Raw genomic sequence first — 24,100 nt, forward strand, 5'->3', positions numbered from 1 at the left:
TGTTCTTTTAAATTTTCTCCATTCATTGGAAGTTTCATTTCACACCTCTCTGCACCCATTCTGACTTCACACCTCTTGATTGGCCTCTCTTTCTGTCCCCTGCTCCCGCCTCTCACTCCTCCTCCCTCCCAACCTTTGTTCTCCCGCTACTTTACCTTTGCCTACTGCCCTGTCTCTCTCACACCTGAAGAAGGCTCCACGGCCGAAACGTTGTGTTCTCTTTCTTCTTTTTTTCAGCATGGAATAAACCTATTACTTGTTCCTTAACAGAAAAAGGTACTAGATATGCATGCTAAGAGTTTTGGTTAAAGGTCTGATGACGCCACAGGATGGGTAGTGTACAGTACGCTAGATCAAACCACACACTGGCTGTAGGATTAAGTGCAAACAGTCTAAATCATCATTTGTAATCCTCCTCCTGTCAGTGCAAGATTTGCTGTTGGGCTGGCCCACTGTAAACCTGATGAAGCTCTCCTGAAGGTTATTATTCAACATGTTCTTAATGAACATTTGTCTTGTCTTCATCTCGATAACCAATGGCCGTGAGTGCAGCTCGATTCACCAATGTGCCATCTAATGGAATATTGCCCATGTCTAAGATAAACCGCAAGAAAGCATAAAAAGAATTTCTTGCTCCAGCACTGTTGTGCATAACATTTTGGCTATGTGGTCAAGTGATCCATCATCATTTTTCTGAAACCTCAAATTTTCTTGAGAAACGTGGGAGCATTCCCTTAACTCGATCTCTGTACTCAGCATTTAGTTAATCCATCTATGAAAAATCACCTTTGAGCTGCCAGATAACTGCCATCCCTTGCTGAAACCCCACATCTAGTGTTTTACTTCCAGTCATAGGAATGATGGATTAAAAATGAGTTACCTTTACAACACAAGGGCTACAAATAACATTTTCCACAATCACTCTGATTCATTACTATAGATATAATTCTTTTTTTCTCATTAACTATAGCATTTGTATTCTAATTATTCAGAAAGGATCACTAGCAATGTGATATGCAATGCCCAGTCTTTGGTTAATGTTTACTCTTAACTGCTTTTCACATTAAGTTAATCTTTATTATTCTTACTTTCAGACACTGGTTCAACTCTTACTTTACTCATCACCAACACTTTGTCTGTCTTGGGGGTTTCTATTATGAAATTGATACTGGGCCCGCTACTGTTTGAAATGTACATGTTCCCACTTGGCCAGCTATTACAATCACATGGTCTAAATGATCATTTCCATGCTGATGATACTCCAAGCTACATCCACACTAAACCCGCCGCTGAAGCAGTTTCAGAATCTCTGACCCAATAAACATGGATGACTAAAATTCCCTCCATTTAAACAGTGACAAGAATAACGTCACACCTCTCAGCTCCTCCCATCATCTATCTAAAGCCAATCCAGTAACCCTATCTATAGACGGCACTAAACTTGAATTTCAATTTAAATTGAAGAATGTGGGGTAGTATTTGATCCAGGTTTGACCTTTGATCCACATGTGTAAAAACATCATTCTTCCACCTCAGAAATATTGCCAGAAAACGTCCTAGGTTGTCTCTAGTGTTAAGCTGACCAGCAGAAAAGCTGGTCAGCACATTTGTCTTTTCTAGAAATAATTAAATTAATTATTTCAATGCCCTGCTTGCTGGGATATCTAAATTCACACTAAACAAACTTCAGTATGTCCAGATGGCTTGCAAGTGGTCACATTACTTCTGTCCTGGAGTCCTTGCACTGGCTTCCTATCAGGTTTAAGGCTCTGCATGGCACCTTGGCACCTCAGCACCTATCTGACCTATCTTACCCCCCTTCACAGTCTTTGTTCTTCTGATTCTGGTCTCCTATTTGTCCCCCAAGCTTTCTTCCACTCTATGGATGACAGGGCCTTCTCTTTCGGCGCCCTAAAGCTTTGGCATTCTATCCCCAAGGATATCAGAGAGCCACCTTCTCTAAAGTCCTTCAAATGTAGACTCAAAACCTTCTTCAGGAAGGCTTTTATATAATTGGTGTCTGTATTTGCTCCTGGCATCTTCCTCTAATCGCATGTGTTTTCTGTGTGCTAATTTTGTGTCACTCTTTTTGTTTGTCTCAACTGTGTTTTTTATTTACTTTTCCTGTAAAGCATTTTGAGAAGATGCTTTTAAAGGCACTACATAAAATAAAGTTTATTGCATAAAGTTCGAACAGAAACCCTGCTTATTCTGCCAGTTCTTCCCCTGTTATTGGACGGTCTATGCATTCAAAATAGTTCTGGCAAATGTGAGGCACTGTTTGAGATTTTTCAAAAAACAAACTTGCTCTTCATCTCATGAATTTGCCCTCACACAAAGTGGCTAGTAACTCACTGAACTGTAGTCCTTTTTGGAAGTAATTTAAGTTTGCCTGCTCATGACAGGAGCTAATTTTTGTCAATGTGCAATAAATTGGTGACAGCAAAGTATTAGACAGCATAATGTAATAAATCTCTTTAGCAGAACTGAAACTGTACTTACAGTATCTTGCAAAAATATGCACATTGTTCCAATTATGTCCAATTGTGTTGAATTACAAATTATGCATACACTTTTTAAAAGGGACTTCATTGGAAGGGAGTGAATAATTTTCCAAAGCACTGTGGCAGTAAGTGGTATGCTTTCTGGAAATTTGTAAAATTAAGGTTTACAAATAACAGTTAAAAGCCATTCTGATCTACCACCAGGCCTGCAATTATGCCCAATTTATCACTGCAAATGTGCCAGATTCTTTACCCTGTTCATGCCATGTCTGTGCTGTTCTTAAGAACACAGACTGTGCTGTGTGTGGTCATTCCTTAAACTTTCAATTTAAACTTAGACTTACTTGTTCTCTGCACCATTGAAAAAAATAAAGGTTAGTCTAAAAGTTCAAAGTGTCAATTTTGTCAACACCGTGCAAACATTCCAGCGATATATACAGTGGATATCAAGTCCAAAATCTGTGGACTGACCAAAAGAAGGCTGAGCGCACAGGAGATCCCCTCGCAATTTGACTGAGATGGAACTCTTCTGCAAAGAAGAGTGAGATAATACTGCAAACTCCAGGTGTGCTAAGTTGATAGAGACCTATCCAAACAGACTTACTGCTATAATCAGTGCAAAAGGTGCTTGTACAAAGTATTAGTTAAAGGGTGTGCACACTTATGCAACTAAGGCAATGAAAGTGTTTTATTTTTAATTGTTTTTCCTAAAAATGATCCATGTTTTTTCCACTTAAATACTGTTGGTTACAATATCTTATTAAAGGTGAAAAAAGGTCTGACGTGATTTGTCTTGATTTCAGCCTTTACATCAACAGAAGCTGAAATTTCAATCAGGACTTATGTAGACTTTTGATATCCACAGTATCTCCATCAGATGTTGTTTAGGATGTTTTTATCCTGATTTCTATGATGGCATAACACTTCTCTATAAAGGTGCGCAGCAACGTACTGCATTGTATCTAGCAATTCAAGGCATCTTGCAATAAAAACTACAAAGGATAAAACACAGGAATGCTTCAGGAATGTTGGGTCTTCATGGACAATGCGGGAATGAACCAGCAGACAAGTTATTTCATCTGTAACCTTTAAAATAACAGTTGCATGCCAGCCCTGAGAGAAATAAAATACACTCCAAATAGCGAATGAAAATGTAAACACAGATTCAGAATTAGCACTTAAGAAACACCAAGGCAGATGGGTTTAAATGGAACTTTCACTCGAGCCTGCAATATTTCCAAAGGAGACTATTAAGTGTTAAGCTGACTGCAGGAGTATGTCTGCCCGTTCGCCCCAGATTGCACAGGAGCTGTAGCTCGGGCCAAGATGTAAATAAATAATTCCTAATTAGCTGGGAATAAATTGCTTTGCTTAAAGGTTTATGATGACAAATTATCTACTTGATTTTTTTGGCACCCTGTTTTACACAAGGGGCCCTTAACTGGAATTTGGTGGCAAGAGAGTGATACTAAGTAAGCTGGCTATGTCTAAAAAAATGTTGATCTTTTTCACCCCACAGGCACAGAAGAATGATTATGTAGGTCAGTGGTTCCCAACCCTGGTCCTGGAGGAACACTGTGTCTTCTGGTTTCTGCTGTGTTGTTTTATTCAGACCATGCTGGGGTAAATTTGTGCATTTGTTTTCAGCTCTTAAAACGTCAAATGGAATCAGTAATTGGAGTCAACCCTGTGCCTGTTTTTGAGTTTTGACTCATTCACCCTCATTCAGGTGTGCTTCTCAAGACGTACTGGACTTCTGCTGAAGGAAGAAACACTTACTGTGGACAACTTTGATAGAGTGTCAATTACTCGCATGTCTGAATGTGATCAGCTGTATATTACGTGTGAACATTTATTTTTTCTATAAAGTCATGGCATTTGTGTTTTGCTTTATAGAGTCTTATATTGTTGCAGTTATTTATGCCTATAATTTGGGGTGACATATTAGGTGGTGTCTTCATGTAGGTTTTTCCCCATCTACAAGCAAAATGCTGGCTAGGATTTATCGACTGTTTCCAAATTGCTCCTTTTCTAGTGACCCTCTAGCGTTCTGTCTAAGAGGGGAAAGCACCCTATACTGTATGTCTAGGAAAAAGCTCCAGCATATTGCTGTCTGATTGTGGGTGAATCATTCCAGCTTGAAAAATGTGGTTTTTAAATTATGTGCAAATAGACCCTCTGCAAATACCTTGGAGATGATCAAATTAGCATACTGCTTAATTCCCTTGGTTTTCCAAATTCTTCTATTTGCCTGAAAACTGATTGAAATTTTGCCATATTTGAATTCCCAAAGGTTGCTAAAATCTTTCATTTTCCTATTGGGTTCTCTAATCATAAGAAAATTCCTGAAACTGCATTTTTTTCCAACATTCCCATTTTTGCAATTCCAGTATTCTCCCCACTTAAGGGACAATACAAGAACCACAAATGGGATCTGACCAGCACCTGTAATTCAGCCCTGCATTATGTAATCACCTGTATTACACAGGATAGGAAACTCCATTAAAAACAGAACTGCTGCATGCTACAGACTGTAAATACTATTGTAATTAAGGTGGTAGTATGGTTCTGTGAGCACCAGGTTTTTCAAAAATATTTTATATGGTGACAATGTAAGGCCAAAACACACAAAAACACCCACATTGGCACACTCACAACAAAGTTTCTCGTTTTTGCTGTGCAGACATTATCTACAATAGCTCCAGGTCTTTTCTAACTATAAAACCACATAACCCTGTCAAGTTTCCTGGATCTCTTTGTTTTTTAACCTAAGATGTTTATCAACACGTAAAAGGTGTAAATGAGCTGAAAAATAAAGACTGTATGGCTGACAGCTTCAACACCTGAATGCCCTGTTCAAAAGTCCACCAGAGACAGAAATAATTTAAACATTTCAGATTTCAGGATTAAACTAGTACTCACAATTAGAAAGGAGTTTGTCACAGATTTCTCACTTCTGAAAAGCTAATTTAACATTATGTTATGACTTGGTATGAAAACAAAGCTTAACGTTCGCTTGTGTTTCCCAGAAGCCCTTAATTGGTCTTTTAAGAACAATACTGTACAATTTATGCCTTTTTAAATGACAATTATCATTTTATTCGATTCCAGTTCCTTTACAAAAAAAAACCAACATATGCAATTGGTTTGTGAACAAGAGTAATTTCATAATGCAAAAATTAGGTCAGAAAACCGCTCCTTTGTCATGAGACAAATTTAATTTCACTGAACGAGGCACACAGTGGGGTCCTGTGAAGATTCATGATACACTTCTTTGTAGCTTGGCGGGAGTCTTCTGACTAAAATCAAAAAACCTCAAAACCAGAGAACCAAGATACAAATGAATGCCACTCACCCACTGTCATGCCATTTTCATACCGCTTGATGATATCGAAAGAGTTGTGTAGATTCCCCTCAATAATGTCGAACACAATGTCTGGAGTGCTTGTCTGGACTGATGAATAGGCTGGCGACACTGCTCTTAGAAAAACAATTTCTGTTGGAAGAAATTAAAAATATATCAATTTAAAATAACTTTGAAGCATTGTAAGCATGGCTGGATTTCTTGGGTGGGCTTGCTGGAGCAAGTTGATAAAATTGAAAAAGACAAGAGTAGTTTTGGCTTGTTTGCCGAGTGTCTGTTTATTTCTGCTTCCACAGTTTAGAACATATGAGAACATATTGGTCTAGCAAGCTGCATTGATGTTTTCAGAGATGCATCTAGCACCTGTATGGCACTGTGTGGCACAGTGGCATGAAGGCTGGCACTACTGCCTCACAGCTACTGCGTCCCGGGTTTGAATACAGCTTGGAGCACCTTTTGGGTGGAGTTTGCATGGTCTCTCCATGGCTGGGTGGGTTTTCTCTTGTTGCCCCAGTTTTATCCCATAGTCCAAAGATGTGCTGTCTGGGTAAGTTGGCATCTCTGAATTTCCCTGTAAGGGAACTTGGAGCACCTTAAGGGTGGAGTTTGCATGGTCTATCCATGGCTAGGTGCGGTTTCCCTGGTTGTCCCAGTTTCCTCCCATAGTCCAAAGATGTGCTGTCTAGGTTAGTTGGTGTCTCTGAATTGCCCTGTAAGGGAACTTGTACAGTACGTGTTTGCATGCCCTGCAATGTACTGGTGTGTCTTTGAAGTGTATTTTTCCTTTCACGTCTGCTGTCTCCAGCTCACCACAATTCTGTATTGAACTAAGCGATTCCTGAAAATGGACTGGTGGAATCTTGGACTTGTTTCTTCTACTGCTGGCTGAATGTCTGTTTCTGTGCCAGGCCATGAAAAGATAGATCACAGTTCAGTCTGACTAACTAGCCTGGCAACAAAGGAGGTATGTCTCCCTTAGGGAGGGTGTTTGGACAATAAAATGACAAAGGGACAGAGATTCAGAATCAGAACAAAATTGATTATTTATGCATATTTCAAAACAAGCTTTTAAATGTAAAAGCAAATACAAACTTAAAGCTAAATAACTTTCCAAAAATGTTGCAGTGGTGAAGGTAATCACCATTGTTGTTTTTTTTCCAAAGCAAAGATGATTCACTATCAGTCCATTTTGTTTTGTTTTGTTTTTTTTAGGGACTCTGTGACACTGGCTCTAGAAAATTCTGTTTATAAACTCTTCAGGTTTTTTTTACATCTATGCTGAAGTCTTTACCAGAGTTTGAACCAACCGCTTGATTGAAATGAAATATGCATTCAACAGAAAGACTTTGTTTTTATTTTGTACCGTACCGGGCACAATTACGGACAACATACTTTCTTGCTTTTTTACAATGCCTTGTGGAGGATTATTAGGAGAAACACAGTATCCTACAAAGGCAGAGCTCAAAACAAAATGTCTCTGTTTTCAAAGCTTTTTCCACACATTTGGTATTTGAATTACTTTTTGACAATAAAACTACACACAAGGCATCAGGCACACTGATTTAAAAGTGCTTTTTCTTTACATAAAACACCAAAATGTTGTGACTTAATCCCATTTTGTCTTTCTTTGGCTTTTTATTTCTCTGTCATTGAGACAATTGTACTTTAATTAAATCCAGGTCAGCAGTCATCCATATTTTGCCCAGCCCATTGGTACATATTTAGGTGTATTTATTTAACATTCACATTTTGGGCAACATTCTATTTCTTTAAAAAGCTCTCCAAATAAGTAAAAAAATAAGTCCTTTTACTGTTTAATCATGGTTGGCTTAATACATGCTGACTTTTTATTTAAGAAATCAAATGGATTTAAGAAATGTGTTATTCAAAAACAAGTAGATTATGAAAAAACAAAACTAATAATAAACCTGTGTGTGTAGTTAAGAGTGACAATTTTGTTCCATAGCCACCAGGACTCGACAGGATGGGTTTTAAAGGTTATTTTTTTCTTACATGTCTGTACTGGCTGCAAAGTAACTATATACTGTATGCTATACAATTAACCACAACATTGTCCAATCAAAGTTCTTCTGATTTTAACCAGATTACAAACACCTTTTTTTTAATTTGCTAGAAACACTGAAAAACAGCAGAAACTTCTTTCCTATGTTATATGGAGTTTATAACAGAAGTTCAGGAGGGATGACATCAGCTATGTTCAATCCACCTCAGCTGTCAGTAATTTGTAATCAGTCCTGACTTCATTTCCTCACCAAAAACATTAAAAATCCTGTATGTGATCCCCTCCTCTCCCTCGCATTTATCTCTTATATCCCTGCTCCACCCCATCTCCACCTCTCCAGCTGCCCCTTGGTCACTCCTCTCTCTGCAAAAGAGTCCCAGCCTCCTCGTCCTGTGGCTGGGAGGTCAGCCCTCAGCCAAGCAGGTTAAGCCAAATGTATCGTGAATAAAACTCCACAAACCTTTCAATATGCTAAAGTCTTGCTACTGAACTTGTTTTTGCCAGAAAAAAAAGTGAAAACACAATCAAAATACACTTACAAGGAGGACATCCAAACCCAACTATCCCTCAGAGTTCTTTTTCATCCTGGTTGGTCCTTCAATCCCTCTGGAAGGTGACAACCTTAACACATACACCAGCCAGACCTCACTGGCACTCACTCTGGACTTCTGGAAATCCAGTAACCCTAATCATGGCTTATTCAGGGTTTTTTTATGTATTCCTTTTAGCTTTTGGTGTCATGTTAAACACCAAACCATGAAATTTGCGGCCCTGTTATTTTAATCCTGCACGGGGCAATTTGTGTCATCTGCTGTCTTCTCTCTAGCTTTATTTTCTTTTCAGAGCAGTTTTCATTTCATACTAGTCTTCACACAGGGCTTTCAAAGCTAGCGCAAAGAATGCCACAAACATTTCTGTAAAGGTTTCTTGAAAGTATATAGAGAGCGAGCAACACGGCTGAGAGGAGTGATATATCAGAGATGGTCACTTTCACAACACTGGAGAAGCTTTGTCGCAATCTTGATGATGAAAGTCTTTTCATGGTCATGCTGTTACTGGCACAGTTCTTACAGCATTTAAATTCCTCGGGCAGGCTGTGTTCCTCTTAACTCCATTCCAGTTTTGCCTCTAACTAACTCTACCTCTCAATGACGTAGGGAATTCAAAAGAAGTAGAGTCTGACCAATCAAAGCTGGTGGTCAGTGGGAGGTGGAGCGGGCCTCTTAGTAGGCTATAGAGCTTCGCCACCTCTTAATTTGCTTTCTTACTTCTCACGACTCTTTACGATGGGTTATGAGAAGGTTTCTAAGAGGCCATTTAATAGGTAAGGAAGTCTGTGCTGCAGCAGCAACAAAGAGTTCCAGAGAACATTAATAAAACACACATCTGCGGCAAGGGTGAGGTGGAGGTGCACTTGTTAGTATTGTCACCTCACAAGGCTGGGCCCCTGAGTTTGGTTCCTGGGATGCTATCTGTGTGGACTTTGCATGTTCTCTCCATGCTTACAGCAGTTTCTCCACAGTCCAAAGACATACCAGTAGGTTAATTGGCTTCTGGGAAGTTAATGGAAAATGGATGGATCATACATGTACCTGGTGTATGACATCAGGCTTTCCCATCTGTACTCCATTCCACAGCTACTGAGAGGAGTCTAGTCATGTCAAGTGCACCTTTCACTGTTTACTGAACGAAACAAGTCCTGTGCAGATCACTTGCTTTTAAAAACAGGACTTAAAAGGAAGAAACTGTTAAAAGAGGCCTCTTCCTCCCATATTCGTGAAAGACGAAATAGTTCAATCCCAAAAAACAAAGGGCAGATTCGTTCGACGCGCACTGACTCTCGGGAAGACGCAAGCAGTGCACACCCTAAGATGTTGGCGCACTTGAGAGTCACTGCAATAAAAAATGGTCCTAAATCTTCAAAGGCTGCAAAAACACTGCTCTAACACAATCGTCTATCCTGCAGAGCCCCACATAATCGGGCTCAACGGCTGTCTTCAGACACTGGTTACAGATCACATTCATCTGGACTAAGAAAACTAACAATTGCTTGGATTAAATAATCAGGGGGTATTTCAAATGTCTGCCAAACAGATCCCCGGAGGTCCCCGGGACATGGGTTAGAAACTCCTGTTCTAAAATTATGAATTTGGAAAAATTGCTTAGATAATGCAAAGAGCCATTTAAAAATAAGAATGTTGTAATACAAATGGAAAATAAGGGAAAGCTCCCTACCTTCTGGTCTGGCGAAGTCTCTGAATGTGGGAAGGGAAATGACTGTATAGGAGATGGTATGGACAGTATCCAGTATGCAGTCAACGTCTCTGGGCATACAAGACTTAACACAGCGGATGGTTTCTGTTCTGTCCATTCGAATCCTGCAGATAAGGAAACAGGAATGTTAAGTTCCCTGGGCCTATAATAAGCGATGTCAAACCGCACACCACCATGAAATACACAATCGGAAGGCAGCCCAAAAAATACATTGGGCACCTCACCACAAGTCAGAAGCACAGCAGGAGAGAGGAATGCTCACTAGACAAATATTATCATGATAAATAAAGCAGGAAATATAGACAGATTTTCATTCTAAATAAAACAGATTTGAGTAAGGATATTAAAAACGGTTGAAACAAAGGACACCGCCAAAAATATGGCCGCCTAGCATCTTTTACAGCTTTGATTTATTCGCCATTTTAGAAAGAAAAACTTTTGTCGCGTCTTTTGGTGCAAAGAAACTGATATAAAGTGTGAAAGGTTAGGTGACGACTTTTTTTGTACTCTCCATTCCTATCGTTTAACTTGATAAATCGTTTTTACTCAGTGAAGACATCTTCCAGGCCTCTCACAGCTTGAAAACCCCGAGACCCTCTTTCGTTACCGAGACGACAATGAAATCTTTGTTGCCCAGATGATTCCTGCATACATGCTGCATATGCTCTCATGGATGTGGAACACAAATATTGTTTTCCTGTATTTATAGCTAGACAAGAAGTTAGTTATATTCTCATTAGTTTCCAAAAATTATTTCAGACTCCAGACATCATTTGCCACAACAGACATCACTTATACTTGCAGTCCTTTGTCTGAGAGTAGATTTTGTTTTGGTAAATAATCTATTCTGACAAAAGCACATAAAATACGCCAAGAAACAGAGAGAGCTATGGAGAAATGCATGCTTATTTCCATGATCTAGATTAGTAGTTCCCAACTGCTGGTATTTACAGTATTCCTACTGTACTGTGCAGGCCATCACTGGTGCTACAGTAATTGATGCTTTTATCTTGCTTCGCCTTTTGTTGAACTGTTTCTGTGCTCAGTTTGTGGTTTCAAATGCCTTCTTCCAGTGTTTTTCCAACAACTTCAGAATATAGGATTTCAATTTCTCCTCAATTTATCAAGAGATCACTCCTTTATCATTGTTTAAACATCTCTCAGTAGGTCATAAATGCATGTTGAACAGACACATGTGGGTGTGACTGTATCAATTACCCCCCACAATAAGCAGCTTAGCTTTTCTGGCTTCTGCAGAACATCAACTGCAATTACAAATACTAAGTTATTTTAATATTCAGCTTGAGGCGTATTTTAAATTTTGCTTTCAGCTCTTAAAATGTCAAATGGGATCTGTAACTTGTATCAACCCAAATTGACAGTCAGAAATGTTCTGAAACTTCAAATTCAGCTGATCCAAGTTACAAATTCCATTTAACATTTTAAGAGCTGAAAGCAAGAGTAAACATATGCCTCAAACTGATATTGAAATAAGTTAAGTTTGCATTTAAGAACTCAGCTATATAGCGAAATCCGGAAGATGCAGGGATCACTCAGGATCAGAGTTGAAAATAGTTGATTTAGAGTAGAAGTATAAAAGAAAGGTTATAAAACAGGGTTACAAGTATGGTAGTTAATTGATTTAACAATCTCTTTCTGTAGTTCAACAAGATGTCTGGGCAGCCTGTTACAGACACTCACCATGTATCAAGTGCACAGAAACATACCTATTGCCAATTCTAAATGCCCTATGTCTTGATTTGTGTTTGTTCTCTTACACTTCTATTTACATTTTCCCGATTTCCTTTGTTCAAGAATGAAATCTTGGGTACAACGATATTCTTTAAGCAGTGAATTACCAGTTGTTCTTCTTTGAAGTTGCTTGTTATAATTGGAGCCTAATTTCCCTCAATCTAAAATCTAAACTTTTCCGCACGTATCCTGTAATTTAGATGAGTGGGTTTATCACTTCCCTACAGTATATTGTCTAGAGCATGATTAACCACGAGCCAATGGCTAAATGTTTTTGCAGACAGCTACTCTTGCAATTTTCCAGTCAGTGAGTACAACTCCTAATGACAGTCTCTTTTATTTGGGAGGGGAAAAAAATGGTAACATGTGGATCTCAATATTTCTCTCCTTCACATCAATTTCTGTTTTTTTTTTCCCCCCCAAAAGCAGATGAGGGTCTCTCTCGAGACTGAGACCACAATAAAGCAGAATCCAGCAGCAGCTCCGCAGGCCATTAAAAAAAAGCACAGCAACGGACACAAAAACAGAGGTCGGTAAGTGTCTTCAGTTCAGTCGCATGTAAATTTTTATTATTATTATTTATAGTCTTCAAGTTGATAACACACCAAAGCAAACACAGCACTACATCATTAATTTTCTGAAAAGCGCCGCTGTCTTACCACAAATTGTGCAGACCACCAGCCTGACCCAAGCCCTCCATAACTCAATGTCAGACCATAAAATACCATATTTTTATTTTACGGAAATCCCCACCAAAGAAGTTCTTCCTCTGCTTATAGCAGTTCGGTCAGGGCCAGTCTGAATTTACACTTATTAAAAGCCACAGCCCAGAAACTGACCTACAATGTTTTAGCTATTTTTATTTCATCCTTGCATGGTCTGTACACTTTCCCAGTACTGGACACACGCCAGCAGTTCTCCACTTGCTGAAGTCATTGGGCAGATTCATTTATATGGCTGTAAAAGCAGCAGTATGTGTATAAGAGTGGATTCTACTGGACCGGCTGATTACCTGTTTCATAACACGAGGAGCTGGTCTGAAAGACTAATGTCATGTTTTAAACCTTTCAGGGTTCTGGGAAGACACATTATCCACAGCAAATACTGGTGGAGCATATAATTATTCACTGCAAGTAAATAATAATAATAATAATAATAATAATAATAAACTTTATTTTATATAGCGCCTTTAAAGGTGGCTTCTCAAAGCGCTTTACAGGATGACAACAACAATAAATAAGTAGAATACACAAGATAAAACACAATTACAATATATAGAGGAGACCGTGGATGGTGGTAATAGGAAAAGCAGAGGGGTGAAGAATGGAACCAGTTAAGTAAAGGCTTTTCTGAAGAAGAGGGTTAGGAGTCTGGATTTGAAGGAGTTTAGAGAAGGTGACTCTCTGATATCCTTGGGGAGAGAGTTCCAGAGCTTGGGGGCATAACAGGAGAAGGCCCTGTCACCCATACAATGTAGACGGGCTTGGGGGACAGTAAGGAGGGCAGAATTAGAAGAGTGAAGGTTGCGAGGTGGGGAGTAGGGCGATAATAGCTCAGACAGGTACTGAGGTGCCAAGCCATGCAGAGCCTTATAGGTGAGCATGAGGATTTTAAAGTCTACAAGGAATTTGACCGGAAGCCAGTGCAAGGACTCCAGGATAAGAGTAATGTGAACACTTGCACTACATGCTTGTATGGTATAAATCACTTGTTGCACAATACTTGTATAGCTTCTTTCACCCCAAAGGATCTCAAAGTGCTTTACTGAGAGGACAGGACCTATTTCATCCACCTGAAAAGTAGCATCCACATGAGTGAAGCTCAGCAGCTCCATTACACAGCTGATTGGGTGGAGCAGTGAGAAACTGAAATAGTAGGGGGACTTGAAGAAAGCCATATTATGCACCCTACTAACACCTCTATTCTCCTTAAAAGTGCCATATGATCTTTAATAATCATGCTCTATAGACAGGATTTAGGTTTAACATGTCTTCAAGAGATGGTATCTCCTACTGTTCCTAAGCAGCTAGTCACTTATGGTGACCCTGGTCACTCCACTGGGCTATTGGTGTGATAATACTGGGTAGGGCAGCACCACCTACTGGTCTACAGACATCACTTACAGCAGCAACCTGCGTTTCCTGTGTTGGTCTCACACACCAGTGCTGACCAAGTCCTGCCCTGCTGAGCTTATGAGATCTGACATGGTAAGTAAAACTGCTTCCTATGGCACAATAAAGGTCATTAGAAAAGTTCCAAACAAAAGAAATCATGGTCTTGGATTCTATTTCAATTATTTAAAATGTCCTGGATTCTCCCAGGCTATTATGGTAGGAGAAACACGTCAACCCAGGTTAGGGTAATTAGTAGAAATTCAGAAGGAACCTGATGTAGAAACCACTGCTTATCCCTCATATTTAGTTCTGTGGCCAAGATTCTAGTGCATTCAATAAACTCAAACTGATAAGATATATATCAAATTGGTAGTGGTAAAAGGTATCAAACACTCCCAACAGCTACAGAGAGAAAGTTCAGAGAGGCTTTGGGAGCATACCAAACTGTGCAGATCTACCTAAAATGCAATTTAAAGTATAGAAAAAAATACTTTATTTGAGTATTTTAGTACATCATCAGTAACAGTATTTAGACAAAAAAAATGACATGGACTCCCCAATCTCCACTAAAAAAATATGAAAGAACGCACTGAGATAATTATTTGCTAATAAGAAGCGCTGAACTAACATGAAGGGACATAATATTACCTCACATAATTGTCATCATGTGACCCGATTTACAACATGGTGTTGAGTTGTGGTCAAAACGGTTGAAAAACGTTATTAGCCGTCTGATGGTGGGCCAGGACAAGGAGAGTCAAGAAAAAAAATTGGAAACACTTCCCTGCATTAGCTATTGTTGACTGTTTGGGAATCTGCCTATTTTAAACTTGGAATAAGCAAGACAAAAGACCCGGTCAAAATCATTGGAGGTTTTTATTTGATATTTTACCCATTTACAAGAAAATGTATGTAAAACGTGAACTATAATTAAGTTTTAAATGTAAGATAGGGTGTATTACAAAAGATGTTACAGGCAGGAGAGAACTTTCCACAAACACATAATGCTCAGCTCAGGAACGGACAGAGTGAGCAGATCTTTGTTTCTATTCAAGTTAGTTCTTGTGATTTCAGAGGGCATATTGTGATCAGTTCATTTTCACCGAATAATACAATATCATGCCAATGTGCTCCGTGGAATGTGTTCCAATGTGTTCCATGGAAGACATTCCGTGAGATTAATGTACATGGAAAAAATATTTTGCATAGGTATGGATACTGTAATTATATTACAGACTCCGATAACAATGTAAGCAAAATGGAACCGTACAGAATGATGAACACTGAGAAGAGCAGTTCTAGAACAGTCCACATGAGAAGCCAAGAAAACAGTCATGACAGAACCTTTTACTGCCCTACACTGCCCCCTTGTGCCCCCTCAGCAAAATGCAATTACACATACTTTTATATGTAACCCGCTGGCACTCTTATAATACATCAGTCAATACAACAGGTCTTGCAAGATGTAATTCAACACACAGTAAAATTTAATAAACAATGCAATAAAGTACAAAGTAAAATGATGTATACATGTTATATCAATATATAAATGTGTTGAATTAATTGAGATTCGCTAGTTTTAGTACTACGAGTAATCTCCAAGATCAGAATCGGCTCACGGGACATTTAGGTCTTGAGATTAAATCCTACAATGTTGCCTGTTTCTTCATTGTATTCAGTGTAAGTCCTTAAAATCTGCCTGGAAGCCCAGAACTCTTTGCATAGACTCTGGTTCCATGTGTCTAAGAACCTCCCTGGATGATTTGGTTATTTCTCATGCTCTTGAGATGAGACATTGCCAAAATGAGCTCAGCCTCTGACTTGGTTGCATCAGATGATGGATGTCCAGAGAGATTTTTTTTTTTTAATTTGCTTTGACTTTTTTTTTTACGATCTAACACAACTTAGCGTCGGGCAAAAGCAGAATCGGATTTTATGACCACTCCAATTTTGAAATGGGTTACACAAACTGCAACCAGTTTTCTCATAAAACGCCTGTGAGGTGCTGCTGCCTCCGTGTTGTTAACTGCTGCCAAAGATCTGTCACACTTACTTGCGAATGGGACTCGTCACATTTGTAGTTCTCAAAGGCCTACTGGTAATAAAGATGATCAAGAAGAAGAAAACGCCGCACACTGCGTTTTAAAACTGAGACGCGTCGGTATACACCGGCTGCTCAGCTGTAACAAAGACATAGATTTTAGCTAGGAACGTGCTAACAGTTCCATAGCGGAAGAGCTTCATCTCCACTGTGAGTAGGAAGTCCTGAGGCTGGGATATGGGCCTCTGCACAGAAACAGTCCCACCATTGCTGAGCTTCTGCGCGCTGAAGTAGCCCTCGTCATTGCCGTCTATGATGGTGATGAGGATGTCATCGCCTGGCACGGAGTTAGAAGGGCCCATGCGGAAGACATTGGTGGGCACGGGGATATTGGTAGGGAAAGTGAGGTGATAGTAGGTTATTCTCAAGGGCTGGGCCAGGCACTCGCTATTCTGATTGCAAGGCAAGCGCTCGCAACGACTGCAAGAAAAGTGAGAAGGAGAAACATGGAACAAACAAACAAACAAACAAACAAACAGACGACAAAAAAAAAAGAAAGAAGGAGAAAGTTAGGTCAGTGCCCAGCAAGCAGAGCCAAAGTGTCAGCAACAGCAGCAGAGCCCGTATTTCTCAAGGTTTAGTGAGCTAGAGTACATCTGGGCAGCTCAGAAATTGCTTTAACTAGTGATGTGCATGGCAAATACATTAAAACAACCATTCATGTACAGAAGAATTTTTTTTTTTTGCTATGCCTTTTTTATTCTGAAAATCATTTGGAAAATCATAACCTGCCTTTACATACGTCGACAATTTAATGGAAAAGGGGCGCTGCTTCAATACATTGATAGTCAAAGACGTTATTCATCTTTTAGGAAAGAGAGGATCAGGGCAGCAGAATGTTGTTTTGCCTGAACTGTCTTTTGTTTTCGAATTTCCTTCAATTTCTTTTGTGTCATTGTAAAAGCACTGAGGAAAATATTTACTGCATACTTTGTGACCCAGAAGAAAACAAACTGTTCCTCTGTAAGCATTTCAGTATTTTGATGTCACCTATTAAAACGCACAAAACTACAATGAAAATTTAAAAGCACCTCATTAAAAATACTGCAGAATCTGGATTCTAATATCTCGCAAATTCCTTCCAACATGATGTAGAGCTCCATTTGGAATTTTACAGGAAAGATCTTGCAAATAAATAATATTTAAAGGCTACCGAAGAAAGCTTTTTAACATTCAAGATTTGATGTCAGCTGTAAAAAGGGTATTGCAGTTTTAGCATCTGTATATTGGATATTAAACCTATCATTAGATTTTTTACTTAGGGTGACAAAGACACCATCCTTCAGATAAGACGTAAAACTGAGGTCCTGACTTTCTGTGGTCTCTTGTGTTTTCTTTTTAAAGAAAGGAGGTGTTACCCCGGCATCTTGGCCGAATTTCCCCCTGGCCTTTACCAGTCATGACTTCCTAATAATCCCCATCTATGCTCTCCTCCCCACTGATAGCTGGTGTGTGGTGAGCGTTCTGGCGCACTATGGCTGCCGTCACATCATCCAGGTGGGGCTGCACATTGGTGGTGGTAGTGGGATTCCCCATTACCCGTAAAGCACTTTGGGAGTGTCCAGAAAAGCACTATATAAGTGTAAGGAATTATTATTATTATTATTACTGTGACAACAGCTTTGTAAGAGCTACAGAATTCACTGAGATGGAAGAAAATGTCCATTAGTCAACAATATACCAATCTCTCCACAAAACCGGACTGTATGGCAGAATGGAAAACCCATCTCAAATCCCACATGTAGTTTGCCACAAAGCATCTCAAGTGATACTAGAAACGTGGCAAAAAGTTTTAGGGTCAGACAGAAGGAATTCTGACCCTTTTAGTGTAATTGCAAAGCAATAAATCTAGTGCAAAATCAACAATATACCATCCAATGAACACCATCCCTACAGTCAAGCATAGTGGTGGAAGCACCATGCTATGGGGATGCATCTTCTCAGCCGTAACTGGAAAGCTTGTGAGGACTGGAAGAAAATGGAGGGAGAAAACTAAAGGCGTTTTTGTCTAGACTTAAAGACTTAAAACTGGGGGGGAAGCACAAAGATTAAAGATACACTGGAGTGGCTTAAGAAAATGAAAGTGAATGTTCTTGAGGTGCCCAGTCAAAGTTGAATCCTATTGCAAATCTGTGGGAAGTCTTGAAAAACACTTTCCATGAGTGATCCCCAAGCAACCCGAGAGAGCCTGAGCAAATATACCACCATGAATGGCCGATAAGCAATATTAGCAGAGACTAACCCAAAAAGACCTGCAGCTTTGACAGCAGCCAAAGCTACATCCATCAGATATTGAGTTCAGGTCAATATTCAGGTTCAGATCTGCAATCTTATGCAATCGACATACATCAGTTTGTTCTCTTTAGATTTTGCAGCTATTAACTGTAGCGTGTCTTGTCTTGAGAAGTTCTCAATTTGAGATCCACTTGAGAAGTTCTCAATTTGAGATCCACGTTTATGAATAAAATACAAAGTTTAAGACGATGCGTGTGCACCATTTCATAATTTCACAAAATGGGACGCCATAGGGAGGCACTGTAAGGGACTGTAAATATGAACACAAGTGGTAGATCATGCTACAGTACATTTAATAAAAAATGAAGAATAGAAGAAGGTGGTTGGACAGAAAAGAAGCAATGTGTTCCTTTAGTTTACGTATTTGACAAAGAACAACAGTGCCACTACTCGTACTTTGCACCCACACAGCCACTTGCTAACGAGATTATCGGACACACAGGACAATAGGGCTTACTGGACAAGTAAGCATAGATTTCAAGATAATAAAATAATCAGAAAAAAAGCCCAGTTCAGTAAAATACTGTTCTCCTGAGGACAATTTTGTATTCATAGTTTTGCACACACATTAATGATATCTATTATTATTTTGCTTATTAAATTGTCTCTTAATGGTGCATTACTTGATCTTTGATCCCATAATGAATTATTGATGAACTAAGTTAGCGCCTCCTTTTAACTTTGTAAGTCACCTTATAATATTTATGATGTTTTGACAAAGATACTTACCAAATGACCTACAAAATAATAACAGATCTTGTTGTCAGATCACAACCCTGTAGGTACCACATTTCCCAGCTCTGGGGGAATGAGCTGCTGTTCAGTCACCTGACAGTTGCAGGATTCCAATTGGTCAAGTGACTTTAAAAAAACAGGAAGCAGAAGCTTCCAGTGTCAGTCAGTGGGAGTGCATGTTTATTGTATGAGAGTAGGCAGTGGGCAGAACACCTGTGTACATCACTCACCAGAGGCACAAGGACTAAAGGAATCTGTAAGTTCTTAGGAAAAGAACTGCGAGTATTGAACAACTGAAAGTTGTAGTACTCTTTATGGAGGCCAATATACACTTCTGCTGCTCGGCCATGTTAGTGACTTCCAGAACAGGTTTAGTTAGTAGCTCAAAGAGGACCAAATGTCTTTTTTTTAGTTGTGGTATTTTGCTTTTCCCAACAATAAATTGCGATAAGGAGCTTAACCTCACAGCTGTGTTTGTCTGTCGACGTGGACCTGAATATTTTAAATATCTTTTGATAACACGCCCATGGGTTTGTCACATAGCACACAGTTATGATCATCATTACTTTAACTTCAAATGTATCCTAATACAATAGGCAATTTCTAACCACTGAGATTCAGTAACTGTTTCAAGATCCCAATGCACTATAAAATACATTGATGCATTAAGGCAGTATTTACCAACCTCAATTGTATTAATATACTTGAGATCTAGCCTTTGAATTCAGTTTTAAACAAACTGAAACTGCTTATAATATATGCACTGACCAAGGTTCGAAATGACACAAGATCATTATACATGTAGATTACTCTGAATACACTAAAATTAAACAGTCATTGCCTTTCTTTTTCAAATGATAAACCAAAGCAGGACATCTTAATCTTTGCTTCTTAACCATCAGATCATTAACTGATCTGGATTTGAATGTTTGAGACTGCCATAAAATGGTAGGAATAATTAAACTGTTTCATGAAAATGAACTATTTCAGATATACTTATATATCCCATTGAAGGTTCACCAGCACTGAAACCTTGATTATCTCTTTTTTCCTTAAAGCAAACAATTAAAATAGATTCATCCAGATGATGTAGCTTTTGCTCATTCTCATTACTTAATCTAAGGAAATAATGAAATAGTAAATGTGTGATTAAGCCATTAGTGCTACTGCATTTTGTTTAAATGATTATCATTAATTTTGTAATTCACTTACAACATTCATACAAGAACTGATTATCACATTTGCATCTTAATTAATTGTAACTAAAGTTTGTTTTGCATTTTTTTGTTAAATCAACAAATCTAATCATTAGAATTTAACTACTGAATAATTTTAGCAATGAGAGTACTGGTGCACTACGGCTGCTGTCGCATCATCCAGGTGGGGCTGCACATTGGTGGTGGTGGAGGAGAGTCCCCATTACCTGTAAAGCTCTTTGAGTGGAGTGTCCAGAAAACCGCTATATAAGTGTAAGGAATTATTATTATAAATGGGGATGAGCATTGCTGGGGGTTAAACCAAGCAATGGACCGACATCTTGTCTTGTGGGACAATGTGGCTTGGATATGAAAATTACCTACAGAATATATATATATCCTTAACATATAAGTACTTCGGCTGTGAAAGTGAACACCACGCAAAATCAGTAATGGCATGAACTATAGCTGGATGTTCAGAAACCTCCTAAATGTGCCTTTAAAGGTCAGTCAGTCTGCACAGAGAATCCTAGGAAAGAAAGATATCAAAAAGCAGGTCGACCTTCCAGTGACCTTGTGGAAAATATCAGAAAATGCATTAACCAAAATTACCTATTCGACTCCACCTCTCCCACTCTGACATTTTTAAGGTCTGCCAACCTGACATTGTTACAGCTCGTTCGACTAAGTACTGTACATGCAAGCACAAAGTCACCAACTCCAAAAACCCAAAGATTTAGAAAAACATATGCCTATGCTTTTAAGTACCAGTGGTATGCGCCCACAAGAAAGACATGGAAATAAAATTTTATGATTGAGAACTTCCATTTTCCGAAAGATGCGTTTCAGTCATAAAAGCTGAAATAGTGTACAGAGCAAAAACAGGAACTTGTGTGCTTTGTACTGATGGAAAACCATTTTGATTAGAAGTCAGAACAAGCTTCGTTTCTCCTCAAAACAGCTACTAAAAGAAAAGGACAAAAAAACTCACGATTCCCCAGATCTGTGATAGTTCTTTGGACAGTCAAATGCCAGACATCGGTAGTCCCCCTGGATGTTGAAGCAGATCTCTGAGCCAGAGCAATTGTGCATGCCTGTTACACACTCATCGACATCTATAAAAAACACAAAAAGTGCATTTAAAAAAAAATGACAGCTGTAGAACTTAAAAAAAATAAATGAGCAGTATCGAAATGCAAATAAAAAAAAATCAACAGTTGGTTAATCAATTACAGATCAATTATAGCACAAGCAATCACAATTGCAATTATAGCACAATCAAATGGTAATTTCACTATTCGTATAGATACAAAGTCTCAGCACAGTGCAACAGAGCCATCTTCCACATATGTATCCTAAAGAATGTGCTGAGGTTTGAGATGCTCCAAAAAAGTTGCACACATTCAGAGACAACGAATGTGTAAAATATTCAGACGTATAAACAACAAAAGGAAAAGCTAACCCTTTCTGGAGGCTTTCTCATTGTTTTGATGGTAAGTCTGGGCAGAGAACATGGATGAGATTTAAAAAAAAAACGGCTTACTGCTGTTTTTTCCATCTTCAACACTCACAAAAGTTGAAGGTGTTTTTTTTCCACTAATCATATCCTACACAGCTGTAAAGTCAGCGGACCCTATGTGTTTCTCTAGTTGCCTCCCAACTAAAGTCACCAGCAAAACCCATCCTTCCATTTTCTAACTGCTTCATCCCGTACTGGGTTCTGGGGATGCCAGAGCCTATCCCAGCAAGCAACAAGCCAGTTAACCTACCAGCATGTCTTTGGACTGTGGGAGGAAACCGGAGCACCCGGAGGAAACCCACATGAACACAGGGAGAACATACAAACTCCATACAGACAGCACCTCAGGGATTGAACCCAGGGCCTCAGAGCTGTGAAGCAGCAATGCTAATCACTGCACCACCACACCTCACCAAGAAAATATCCCAAATACTATTGAGAATTACAATCAGACACTGCTAAAAGATGGCCCTAAAATGCATAACATCACTTCCACGCTGTCCTGCACTGAGTTCTTAAACGCAAATGAGACCAGAAGCCATGCCAGCCTCTTGCCTGATAGTTCTTAGCAGCAACAGTTGTTAAAAGGATGTGCATTCTCCCTTTTCAATATTTAGAATCTCCATTTTTTTATATATCCCCAGCCGATGTGGAATTGACACTTGTTTAAGAGTTTATGGCCTCAAAGCCACCACTCCTGACCAGAATGAGGACACAAGCCACTTTTCATCTGTCAGGGGACTTTCACCTTTCAACTCGCGGTGAGCTCCGCCAGTGCCTCTACAGGAGTTTTAGCATAAACTGGAGGGGCAGTACATCCCTCGCCAATGTCACCGCTAGTCTGGAAGCACCAGGCAGCTTTGAACGTGGAGACGTTCAAGGTCGACCGATGTGAATCTCTCTCTTCTCTACTCTACGCCTCTCCATAGGAGTAGTCCAGTCACAGTCAGCTAGTGACGGAGGCCAGTCTTGAACCGGCAATGCCTAGCGATATGGCTCAACCTGAACTCTGAGTAATCACTTGAGCTCATGAGCCAGCTGGAAGTGCCCTGAAGGGTTTAGACATCTTTCAAAACTGCAACCTAGAGCTCAGGCCTGTGACAGGCAGTCAGCTCTAATCCCTTCCTGAGAGAAGTCGGCTGTCCGTACAGTCAGGACACCCAACAGCTGGGTTCCTCCTGATTTATTCTTCCACTCTTAGGTGGTGTGCGATAGAGCCGGCGAGAGGTTGTGTACAACGCGGCAGGGAGCTCTGCGAGAAAGACCTAGAAAGAGTAGCCAAACGTGCTGAAGGTCTAAGCCGCTGAGCCAGAGAGCCAAGGGGTGGCTAAGAGGGGAGGCCCGGATTTAAGAACGACCAGAAAACTAAACTAAAGGCCCATTACGAGACAGGCCAGGGAAGCTGCTGAGCAGCTGAAGAGTTCTTTTCTTTCTTTTTTCAATTCCGAGTTCCCACCTTTTTTGGTATCGCCAACATCCCCAACACTGCCTTTTAACCACTGGAAACTAAGAACCCGAGTACATTTCTGGAAAATGAAAGGCCCCACAGTGCAGTTACTATGCCAACCGCTGCCACTTCATGCCTTTCATTGCCTGGCCTGTAACAGCAGAGTTTCAGTAAAAAAAAAACACAGTATAAGAAACACACAAAGGATAGTGTTGTTGCTTTTATTCCCTCCGCTTTTTTGCCGTACAGCCATGTATATTTTGAGCCAGCGAAGTATAACCTTCCACCCGAGATGCAAAACCCCCTGAGACTGGGAGCTCCTCACCTTGACAAGTGCGGCCATTAGGAGACAGCGTGTATCCGTGGGTGGGGCAGGTGCACTGGAAACTGCCAGGGACGTTGTGGCAGCGATAGGAGCAGATGTGACCACCAGTAGGCAGAGCGCACTCGTCAATATCTAGCCAAGAAAAGGCGATATTTTTAAAGAACATCTGCACTGCCTGCAGAGCCATTAACACGACATCTGAAGAAAAACGGATGGGGGGGGGGGGAAACTGGAACCACAATGAGGGATTTTTCAGTATAGATTTGAATATACATTTTCGAAAGGCAATGGTACAAATACTGTATTTCAAACGCACTCTGACCTCACATTGACGTGTTTATACAGTATATAGCGAAATGGAACCAGCATCAGAAGCAAGCTGAAAACAATTCAGGGTAATTCAAACAAACATTTTTAGGACTTTTTCTGGCAAACGCTTTTTTTCTTAAAG

General features: G+C 39.7%; 1 protein-coding gene across 2 annotated transcripts in view; it reads right to left on the minus strand.

Moving 5' to 3' along the window:
• Window positions 1-24,100, minus strand: part of fbln1 (fibulin 1) — a 62,354-nt gene that overhangs the window by 16,083 nt on the left and 22,171 nt on the right. The window contains exons 13-16 of one of the 2 annotated variants that reach the window (XM_088923710.1): window positions 23,650-23,781; window positions 21,350-21,473; window positions 10,127-10,269; window positions 5,860-6,000 (exon numbers count right to left, since the gene is read on the minus strand). In XM_088923710.1, the coding sequence (XP_088779836.1) occupies window positions 5,860-6,000; window positions 10,127-10,269; window positions 21,350-21,473; window positions 23,650-23,781 (540 nt within the window). Of the gene's footprint in view, window positions 1-5,859; window positions 6,001-10,126; window positions 10,270-14,889; window positions 16,553-21,349; window positions 21,474-23,649; window positions 23,782-24,100 lie in introns of those variants that run through there. The other variant, XM_088923711.1, reaches the window with a different exon arrangement.

This window comes from Atractosteus spatula, chromosome 8 (genome assembly GCF_055471065.1).
Source record: "Atractosteus spatula isolate fAtrSpa1 chromosome 8, fAtrSpa1.hap1, whole genome shotgun sequence".
Lineage (NCBI taxonomy): Eukaryota > Metazoa > Chordata > Actinopteri > Semionotiformes > Lepisosteidae > Atractosteus > Atractosteus spatula.